We start from the raw sequence: 11,379 nt of genomic DNA on the forward strand, positions 1-11,379 counted from the left end.
ACTTTAACACCATTTTCTTAAAATACAGACACAGAACTGATCTGCTGGGCCATTTTTTAAAAAGGAAGGAGACTGGGAGGGAAGAAGAGAAGGATGGAGGGAGGGAGGAAGGGAGGAAGGGAGGAAGGGAGGAAGAAAAAAAGGAAAGAAGGAGTAGGCAACTGTAGAAACCATACTTTTAAAGAGAGAGAGAAGGATAAAGACGTTGGTAATATCTGGGGTTTGCTTAGGAATGTAAAGAGAAATAATGCCTGTTTGGACAGAGCAACAAAAATCAGTAGTAAAATGAACAACCACAGTTTATTCAAAATACCTGCATCAAATCAATCTCTTTTTGAGACTGTTTGTACAAAACATTGAGCAAAATTTTAAAATTCTCATGATATATCTTTACCATCTTAGGCAACCAGAGAATAATCAAATCCATACTTTTTTCCTCCTTTACCAGCCAAAAAGATCATCTGACCTTTGAGCTAATCCTCTACAATAAAATATTTTTTAAAAATTCCTCTACAAGCCTTCAGTAGCATTCCATTTAATAATCTCACCAAAAGATCCATGAAGGAGATGAAAATGATGACAAAATTATCGATCTGCCTATTTAGGAATCCAATCTCATTATCTGCTTGTCTTTAAATTTTAATTTCAGCATTCTCTAACCAAAGGAAGCCCAGTTGAGAAGCTATGCCAAGATTGGGGTAGGAGCAGGCAGAAGGAAGACAAAGTCATTCAGGAGCTTTTTCCAGCATCAGTTGTTCGGAGAGGAAGTCATCACATTGGTTTAAATTAAGTTTCTTGCATAAAATATTTCAGATGATAATCCAGCCTCAACAAATCAGTCATATTTCTCAGTGAAAGAGATCATCCACAAAGAGAAAAGATGAGGAAGGAGCCAGAAAAGGAGAAAGCAGGATAGGGAAGAAACATTCAAGTTTATAGAAGAGATGAGGTAGGAAATGCAAATGGTTGGGTTGGCAGCCCTTTCCTCGTCTCTGGAGGGTGGGCTGATATATGCTGGCCTGACCTCCGGGTCAACAACTAGTTTAACTCTATCTTGATCTGCCAGACTGAAAGCTTGTCCCTTGGTTCAAAGTGAGACCTGGCCTTTGACTTCACTTGAGTGAGCCTCCAGCTACTGTTTAGGAGGTGCTTTATCAGGGACAAAGCAGGAAAAATAAATCACAATTTTGTACTCCATCTTCTGTTTTCCCAAAAGAGGATACTCATCCTTAAAAAGAGAACCCTGCCCACTCTGCAGAAAATTAAGCTAGAAATACTGTTCAATTACCACCCAAACAAACTAAGCAAAGCTAGAAGGGTAAGGAGCCAGAAGGAAGAAAAGTGAAAGTTTGCACATCTGTACAGCAGGAAAAAAATGTCCCCCATAAACCACCCCAAAGAAATCTTCTTCCAGACAATATTTGTCCTTGTCATAACCCACCTCTTAAATCAATGTTGATTCTGCATGTAATGCAACTGATATTATAAATGTACCAAGCAGCTTTCCTCTTACCTGCCACTACATTTAACTCCTTCAGCTCTTTCCGAATCCCTCAGCACTGCAACTTTCAATAAAAAAGAAACAACACTTAAACTGTGTTCTGCTTGTTTTTCCTAGGAAGAAAGTGACAGAAAGAGACTATTTTACTTTTAAAAACCATTATTTAAAAGTATAGTATACCAAAGAATCAGAGTTAACTTGTTTGTCTAAAACCATAGAGACTGTAGGCCTCAAATGCCTGTATAGACAGCAGGATTAAAGGTATCACCTGCTTGGACACGAGCTGCATTATTCTAAAACGTCTTTTATCCCTAATTGTTTTTTCATCTGAATTTACAATGTTCATAGCACTTTGCATTTTCACTTGTTACCTGTGCATTATAATTACCATATATAGATTTCAATGGAAAATTTTCAGTTCAAGTTGTATACCAAGACTATACTTAGGGTGGGGAGATTGCAAACAGAAAGAAAGAAGCTAAACTTGTAAGAATCTGAACACACTAACTTTTTATTCAATTTGATTCAAAATAATATTAATCTAATAGTGAAATAGTGATATAACATCAATCAACATTTAAAGTATTTTATGTTTCAAAGTATGGCTCAAGGAACACCCATTGCTTAAATGCACTTAGACATAACAAGACAATATTTTTTATTGGCATCATTGACACCTATGAACAATAGCCTAGTAAATAGATTAAGGTTTAACCTTTCCTTTCTTTGGTGGCTGTTTAGAGACTTTAAAAGAACAGATAACTCATTTCAACAGGAATCTACTACTGATATTTACCTCTACATAATCTTTAGCTAAGACATGGAATGCCAAAAAAAAAAAAGCTTTTGTTAGCTTGACCTCCTCCACCTCCTAACAACAAAAGTTATCCCCAAACCCATGTTTTTATTTTAGATGTATTGATCTTCCAAAGTAAGGCTTGGCCTTTTAAATACTAAATGCAATCAACGGCCAACAACCAGACTCCTTCTGGAGACTGAGAAGGAAACAGAATGGTGAAATTTCTTTGAATTGTGACTTAGTACAAAATTTAAGAGGTCAGTAAATCCTGATGCTATGAGCTAAATCTACTGGTAAATAATTAATTACATTCCTTAGACACTATAATCTTTATCTTGGTATACAGAGAAAACACAGCTTTGCCAAATAGATCTTTCCATCTAACATCTTAAAGGTAATTATTTAAACATTACCACAAACAGGGTTATATTTTGTTTAAATTAGACAATTAACTGAAGACAAAATGCACATGTCCATAGTTTAAAAAGGGGAAAAAATGCAAATTAACTGGCCTAGTCTTTTATCTGAGTTTATTAATACCATTTAAAATATTACAAATAAATCAATTACATTTCATGCATTTAAAATGCAAATCTAAAATGTTCCAGAGAAAGGCTTTTCATTTCAATGTGAAATATCCAAATTATTTCAACATTACAATGAGCAATTAGTTTGCAGAATCTGCAAACATTTAAATGTAGTGTCAGAAATATTTATTAACAGTTAACAATATTACCTTCAGGAAATACACAAAGGCCAAAGTTAGTCGAGTTTCACTTGGACAATTTAATACATGGGTTTTGGCTGACCCACTTATTATGAAATATAGGAGAACTCTCACTTTAACTATGCCTGAACTGCCAGGAAATGCAAATAAGTACATGCTCCATTAAATTAAATGTCATCCAACATTTATCAAATATTGTCTTAGTTACAGCTTGATACCTATCTAAATTCATATTCAAGCAAAACTAGGCCCCGAAAGTGCGTTTGTGGCTCTGCACCTCCAGAAGTGAGTTCAAAAAACCTGCAGCTCATCAGAACTGCAACAATAACTCTTAATATTTTCTTGTGACAAAAAAAAAAAATCAAGTTTACTTCAATATATTTTCAAATATTTACTGGAAGTAATGTACAAGAAAAATACTTTACAAAATCGTCTCCTGGACAACTGCACCTCACACCCTTACACTGGTGGAGTTATATTTAATTGGTAACTAATCTAGAACGATTCTCCAGTTGTACAAACCATTAGGTTCAGATATATTTTACAAAGGTTCTTTTTTATTTTCCTATTTTCCCTCTTTTGGCATTTAAACTACAGCCTCGTCTGAAAAAAACGATAGCTTCTTCACTTGTTTGTAAGTTTAAATCACACACAAAAAGTTTAACCCTACGATCTTCAATAAATTGCGAGAATTTACAGAAATGGGCACTATACAAATTGACGGCGGGACAAACAAAAAAAGATTGAGAGGTTTATGTTTGGGAGTGGTGAAAAAACGAGGTAGAAAAGGACAAACACGGAGATAGTTAATCTGGTATCACCGGAAAAGAGTACTTTTGCATAAGAAAAAAACACCTACCCTCACCCCCGCCCCCACCCCATAAGTTAAGTTAATGCGTTCAAAATAACTTTGGGATCAATATTAGCAGTTTCGAGAGAAAGACTTGCTCACTGCTAGAGGAAAAAAAACTGTTACAGAAGGAAAACCAAGTGGAAGGTTACTATTTTTCCCCTAGTTTTTTAGTTTTTTAAAAAAAGCTATAAAGATGAAAGAAAGCTGCTGCAGCGATTCGACAAGACTGTCCTTTGCAGAAACTTGCATCAGTTCCACCTCAGGGAACAAAGAAAAAGAGGCAGAACTGACATTGGGAGACCTAAACTCTGCAAACTCTGGGTCTCGGTGCTGCCAAAAGGGCACCCCCACCAAGCTGCGACAGCCTGCGCAGGGCGCCCGGCGATACCCAGCGGCCCGAAGCGTGCTCCGAAGCGGAGGTGCCCAGGACAGCGGCTATGGAAGCAAGTCGGCGGCTGCCTGGGCGGCGCTGTTCTACCCAGGCTTCTAGTCTCGCCCTCCCCTCTGCTCTGGCTCAGGCTTGCTCAGCCGAGCCACTCCCGCCGGCGCCGAGGCCCGCGGTCTCCCAGGCACTGGATTCGTCCAGCTCTACCTCCGGGGCCTCTTCCCTCTAAAATTTATGAGGGTGACAACCGGAGGGTGACGCGGGGGAGAACAAGGAGGGGAGAACGTGAACTAAAGGCCCAGCGAGGCGAGGGTGCCGGCTGCACCCGGCTCAGGCAGCATTACCCGTGGAGAGGGAAAGCCAGGGTTCGGGACAGCCATGCGTGTTACTTACATGTCCATATCCCCTTTACAAAGTCAACTCACAGAAGGAAGGGCAGGGGCAGACACAGAGACAGACTGCGAGTCGGATGCAATAGGGAGAGGCTGAAGTTGAAGCCGGGACCTACGGGGCCCGAGAGGACGCGGTGGGAGGAGGTCGGGGAGAGGGGCGGGCGCAGGGTGGGCGTCACTCTAGGCCGTTGCGGTGCCCGGGCTCGGGGGGCTGCAGCAGCTCCGGGGAGTGGCAGGGCGGGCTGCCCGCGGCGCTGTGCTCGCTGTCGGTGTCGCTGCCCTTCTTGCCGCCGCTGCCGGAGCCCGCCGAGCCGCCGCCGCCGCCGCCGCTGTGCGTCTTCACGTGCTTGCTGAGGTGGTCGCTGCGCATGAAGCGCTTGTTGCAAACTGGGCAGGCGAAGCGCTTCTCGCCGGTGTGGGTCCGCAGATGCCGCTGCAGCTCGTCGGAGCGCGTGAAGCGCTTGCCGCAGAAGAGCCAGTTGCACACGAAGGGCCGCTCGCCCGTGTGCCAGCGCAGGTGTGCCTTGAGGTGCGAAGTCTTGCCGTACACCTTGCCGCAGCCTGGGATGTGGCAGCTGTGCAGGCCCTTGCGCCGCAGGCTCGCCCCGGCAGGGCCCAGCCGCTCTGCCTCCTGGCAGTTGGGGCAGTCGCAGGTGGCGCGGCCGGAGTAGCGGCGAGTTGAGGAGCGCGGGGAGCCCCCCAGCGGCGCCGAAGGCCCAGCGCTCAGCATGGAGCCCCCCGCGCCGGCCAGCGGCGACGGGGCAGAGTCCGGGTACGAGCCCGGCAGCACCGGCTTGAAGCCGTCCATGAGGTGCTGCCCGGCAGGGCTGAGCAGGTGCGAGGAGGCGCCGCTGCTGAAGGCCGAGTGACTCAGGCCCGAGTAATCCGAGTTGTAGCCTCCCAGCGGCGAGTGCAGCGAGGTTTGGAGCCCCCCGGCGGCGGGGTGCAACGAGCCGGGCAGCGCGGCCGCGCCGTTCGGGTTCTGCACGTCTATCCAGCCGGCGCCCACGTCCCACCAGCTGGAGGCGCCGGCCGAGCCCACCTCCCCCGCAGCACCCAGGCCTGGGTGTGAGGGCTTGAACCACGACTCATACGGGTGCGCCATGCCCACCCGCGGGTAGATGCCCTGCAGCCCGTCCACAGAGGTGTGCACCTTGGAGATGAACACCGGCTGGTGCGAGCCGTCCTGCGAGTGCGCAGAGGAGCCGCCGCCGCCGCCCCCGCCGCCGCCGCCGCCGCTGCCCCCGGAGACGCCGGGGGCCTGGAAAACAGAGTAATCGTTGGCGAAGGGCGAGCTGGAGGCTGCAGCGGCGGCGGCGGCGGCGGCCGCCGCGGCGCTGCTGGAAGTAAGGGAGAAGGCGCTGGAGCCAGGCGAGCCGCCGCAACTGAACGAGTCGGACACCAGGGCCGCGGCAGCCGCCGCTGCTGCAGCGGCCGCCGCAGCCGCCGAGGACGAGCCGCCGTTCCTGGAGGCCCCCGACACGCCAAAGCTTGAGAGACTGGAACCCACTACGTTGCAGCTGCCGGAAGAAGAGGACGAGGAGCGTTTCCAAGGGTGGAAGCCTTTGCCGAAGGAAGAAGAGCTATCCGAGAGGGAGGAGGGAGACGGGCTAGGGCTGCCGATCTTATTACAGGTAGCAGCAAGCATGGCCAGAGGAGTTGATCCCAACCTCGGTTCTTCCTGAGAGGAGAGGAGGAGTGGGGGAGGGGAGGTGGGCAAAGGGCCGGTGGGGGAGGAAAGGAAGAAACGTGCATCAGTAATCTGGTAGCCTCCAAAGCGCCCCACTGCACCCCATCTCTCGCTGCGGCGCGCCACCAACTCACCTGGCACCCCCAACAGCCCCGGCGCCCGGCCGCTTCCTACTCTACAGGAGGGGACAAGTTTGGCTGCCGGCGTCTGATTCGGGAGCAAAGCACCACGCTAAAGAAGAGTTTGACAAGTATTCTCATCTAAAACAACACGTTCTTGCACACAAGGCCCCAGACACTTTGAAACAAACAAGCAAAAAGTCCAGATTGAAGAGGAAGGAAGTTTTCTTTGCCGAGAAGCCTGGGGGGGAACCATTGGACTGCTTTTAAGAGCGCTTCCCCTGTAATCCTGAGAGCTTTGTAAATCCTGTTCCGGTCCCCAGAAACCCATCCTGGATTGTTTCTCCCAGGCCAAAAGAAGTCAAACTGTAGGGCTCACGCTTTCGTCCTGCTTTTTCTTTCTTTTTAAAAAAGCATATCTACAATTGCAAAAACGAGACGAGTTCAACGTACCTGCTAGACAAGGCGGGCTGCAGATTTTTTTTTTTTTTAAGGGTTAGGGGAAGAATCTGCACTTTGCCCAGAAGGAAAAACTTGCTCTCTTTACCCCCGAAATCGTCGCCTGTAAAATGTGCTGGGCGCACGTCTCCCGGGCAGGGAGCAGCCAGGCGCTGCGCGGTGGCTCGTCTAAATGCCCTTCGAACCTTTTCCTGCGCTGAAAAAAAGTGACTCTGCCCCCTTCTCCCCCTTTTTCTTTTCTCCAAACTGACTTGTATTTAAAGAAAAAAAAAAAAAAAAAAAAAAAGCTCTCAATAGAGAGACTGATAGCCCGTGGCCTGGCCCGGGCGACTTTAACCCCCTCCAATCGGCAATAAAAGGAAACTAATTAAACCAGCAAGAGCAAAACCTGAGACTCACCCCTAGAAGTGAAGTTGCCATCACACAAAAGTGCCCTCCTCCTCTCAGAGGATCTTTTTTATATTGATAAATCAGAGGCAGTGTTTTTTTTAGAGGTGTGCAATACAATGATCAGTTCCGCCCATTCCACCACAATTGTAGCTCCCTCTCCGGCTTTGAAGTGCCGCGGAGGCGCGGCCAGCCAATCTGCAGCCTCGCCGGGCCGCGCCGCGCGCGCGCCGTGAGGTCACCGGCGCCGCCGCGGGCAGCCGCTGTAGAGGGGGGTGGGAGCGGACCGGGCGGGGGCGGGGGCGGCTGCGTGTGTTACAAAGCGCAAAGCGCGCGCGCGCGCGCGTGTGTGTGTAACAATGTAACTGTGTGAGTGTGACCAAGCGGAGGAGAGGACAGTGCGGAGACGGGAGGAAGGGGGGATGTGGGTGTGATACTGTAACTGACAGTGTGGTAAGAGGGGGGAGTGGAGAGAGTGCAGAAAAGGGAGGGTTGTGTGACAGGGTTACTGCGTGTGCGACAAAGCGGGGTAGAGGGACAGAGCAGTTAAATGTTAAGGGGAAGGGTGTGAGTTTACCGTACTGTAGCTGTGAGTCTGAGAAAACTAGGGAGGGGAGAGGGACCGTGCAGTAAAGTGGATGGGGGGGTGAGTGTTCTTGGTGTTCGGGAGAAGGAGGGGTGTGAACGTGTGTTTGTGCTAGAGAGAAGAGGGAGGGTGTGTGTGCGCCTGTGTTGTGTGCGCGCACCAAAGCTGGTGGTGGGGAATGGGAACAATGCAATAAAGTGTGTGTTTGTAAGAGAGACCGTCGAGCTGAAGAGGGGAACTAAGTTGACGGAGGCTTAGAGAATAAATACTCAGAAACGCTGCCCCCGTCGCCGACTTCCTCTGGCTCCACGTACCTAAAATCTTGACTGATTTTTTTTTTTTCTTAACTTCGTAAACACCGTCACTGCATTTTTAAAGAAGACCTTGATACTCACCTTTTCTTTCCCGGCGTTCCAACGAAATAGAAGAAGGTTGGGAGGCACAGGGGTATTTTTAGGGATGCGTTGGGGCGTGGATGCGCGCTTGCGCGTCCGAGAGTTGTTTCTTTGATGCTTGGCCTTTTTTTTCTTTTTTTTTTTTTTACTGAGGTGGAATTCTGCTTTAGAAGTGCACGTCGCACTCTAGGGGAGGAGGTGTGTTTGTCCCGTGGTGCTGAGTAAATTTCAATACAAAAGGATTAGATAGAGGAGGGAGCAAGCGAGGGTTGTTTTTTCGTTGAGTGAAAAATTTAAGTGCGTTTTTCGGAATTTAGAAAATTTCACAGAAAATCCCACTGCCTCTTTCTGAGAAAAGAATCAGGACTTAGATTGAAATCTATGGGTTCTATTCATCTAAGAATAGAGATGAGCTTTTGAAAAATCTTGGACCACGTTTGTCCAGACGTCAGTGTCTAATGGCGATTGGGCCAGATATCTCTCTCTGAGTGTATGTGCATGTTAATAGATACACTTATTTCAAATGCGGTGCGTTTTAGTCATTTACTTGCCATGTTTGTTATTAGTTGCCTTCAGAAATGCCATTACAATTTCACTGCAACCACAAGGGAACTTAAACCACAGAAAGCACACCACCAGTGTAGCACAAAGTCCAGAGTCTTTGTAGCCCTATTGAATATGCATAAGTTATAAAAACAGTAATTCATATTTTTAACCAGTTACAAATCCTCTCAGAAGTCTAATTTTAAGATGAAATTAACTAAAATGTGACTAGCTGGGAGAATTGTTTTGACTGGGGAAACATTTTCATTTTATTGTTTTTGAACCCTGCTCAAGCATTTCACAGTTTCTAGAGATGTCAAAAAGTCCTCCTGGGGTTTACAGAATTCCAAAGTCAGGTTGTATGGTGTAAATTTCATTGAGCAGAGTTGAGACTGATGTTTGTGGTTTAAGAGTGTACATTTCTGACCCTTTTTCAAATGCTGTGGGGATATTGACTGTACATCATATCTATTGATTAAGGGGGTAAGGTACACTCTCATACTTTGAAGTAAGTGTGAAGTAAATTAATGAACTGCTTTCTTTCTCTGAAGGCTGACGCTTACCATAAATGTCGTGTTTCTCCCTGCAAGCCACTCTGAATGATTTTAGCATGTTGAGAAGGCGTGACAGGCCAGCCCAGAAGGAGGAAGGGGTGGGGGAAGGAGGGAACTTCGTTTAACAAATAAAAGAGAATTAACTTCATTGCTTTGGTCTCCTTCTGTAATTATATTCATTTTAAGGTCCTAATATACAGTTGTTCAGATTTGGGGTTTAATTCTAATCAATACCATCATTCTCAAAGGTGGAGAAAAACAGCTTTGAGGGGAGGCTCCCATCTATGAATAGTTATTTATCTTTTTATCCTCCTATCTTCTGGAAGGAAGTGAGGCAGGACTATTAAAAAGTTAAATGCTGTTACTGAGAGTAAACAGAGGCGTTAACACTGTTTCCTCAAAAATGCCAGGAATTAGAAAAACCCAGTGTCATGTGACTGCAGTTTTGAGCTACCTGCTTCTAAGGTTTTTCATGTGTATAAATTCACTTTAGAATCATATGTCAATCTTCCTATAACATAAGTCACAACGTTGGTGTGGATTTAATGAAAATACTGGATTCATCAATTTGTGTAAGGTTGGCTTGCAGCTTTTGGGGATTTCCACAAAGGTTTGTCCGTGCAACTTTCTTCATTATATGTATGTATATGTATTTTTATTAGAAATATATGTATATTCCATTTACTCTCATTTAAAAAGTGAGCTGTTTCCTTCATAATAGCATTGGTCAAAGGGCATTTTTTTTCTTGTACTACCCCCTCCTTTCACTCCCTCCCCAAAGGAAATGGTTAGTGTTTGTGACATGAGGCATAAGGCAGCAGTGTTAAAAAGAAAAGATAAAAGAGAATTATTTAACTGACCAAAATTAAAGCAGTCATAATTTTGCGTCCAAACATGCTTGAAACTAGTCTTAATGGCAGCTCTTGCTCCACTTTGGAGAAGTGACCCAATCATTCTTAAATCCTATCCCATAGTAGGGAACATCTGTAATCCATTGTTGATATCGCCTGCCCGGCAAAGCATTTCAGGGTGCATACACTTCAGTTTATCTTTTACAATATTGATTATTACTCTTGAGTATTATATTGTGACAATATAGATGTTTGAAAAAGAGGGGGAAGAAAAATAGGAAGTACAGGCTTTCTAACATTAATTTTAAAAGTTTCCCCACCCCACAGGAAGTTTAATGTGCTGGCAGGAAGAAGAGTAGATGGATATTCTGCTGTTTCTTACAAACCTGTGGGATCCACTATCAATAAAGCTAAAATCTATTAGCATTCTGTATGCATCTGCAGCATAAATTTCATTTGAATTTCAAATTTAATAAACCAGGAGGTTTTTAATCATCCCTGGTTTTATTTGTTTGATATTAACATGCTTATTGACCGGGTCTGGTGACCAGTTTGATCATTACAGGACAGCAAAAAGTTAATTAAAACGACCACAGCCCCTTAATCATATCATCTGTCTCATCCATGTCGCTCTCTTTATTACCGGTGATGATGGATAGTCTCCCAGATTAATTTCTCTGTTTCTTCGATTTGGACAACAGCTTTTGGGACCTAATTTACATCCTGGGAACAACTTGCTCAAGTATATCTAACACCTTGCAGCTACAATATACATCAACATCTCCTTAGATGGAACGGAGAAAGGAAGCTTTTTTGCAGGCAGATTTGAAGACTAATGAATGATCGGCTCTGGAGCTCTTAGCTTTCACAACCAAAGAAATAAAAAATCCCAAAAGCAAATTAGAGGACTCAATTCCTGCTTTTCCTTTTTCGGGAGTAGGAAGTGAAATATGCCTCTGTTGTTTGATTAATAGATTAAAGTGTGTAGATACAGCGACAAGTAAATAAAGCTATTTGTAACCATTAAGTACAATTAATAGTGGAAAACATCAAAGTTTTCCAGGCTTTCAAGTGTCCGGCAGCTCATCTACACCAAATACGGTTTTTGAACTTAAGTGTGGACCACTATATACATAGC

General features: G+C 45.4%; 1 protein-coding gene across 1 annotated transcript; it reads right to left on the reverse strand.

The window, feature by feature from the left end:
• Nucleotides 1-4,466: 4,466 nt before the first annotated feature.
• On the reverse strand, nucleotides 4,467-6,326 carry SP8 (Sp8 transcription factor). Its single transcript, XM_010345666.3, has one exon. It carries the CDS (start codon nucleotides 6,303-6,305, stop codon nucleotides 4,833-4,835), a length of 1,473 nt encoding a protein of 490 aa, XP_010343968.3. The 5' UTR covers nucleotides 6,306-6,326; the 3' UTR covers nucleotides 4,467-4,832.
• Nucleotides 6,327-11,379: the final 5,053 nt, after the last annotated feature.

This window comes from Saimiri boliviensis, chromosome 10, assembly GCF_048565385.1.
Source record: "Saimiri boliviensis isolate mSaiBol1 chromosome 10, mSaiBol1.pri, whole genome shotgun sequence".
NCBI lineage: Eukaryota > Metazoa > Chordata > Mammalia > Primates > Cebidae > Saimiri > Saimiri boliviensis.

Bases quoted from the DNA above. Each gene is read 5' to 3' on its own strand.
- SP8 (XM_010345666.3), bottom strand. From the start codon at position 6,305: ATGCTTGCTGCTACCTGTAATAAGATCGGCAGCCCTAGCCCGTCTCCC.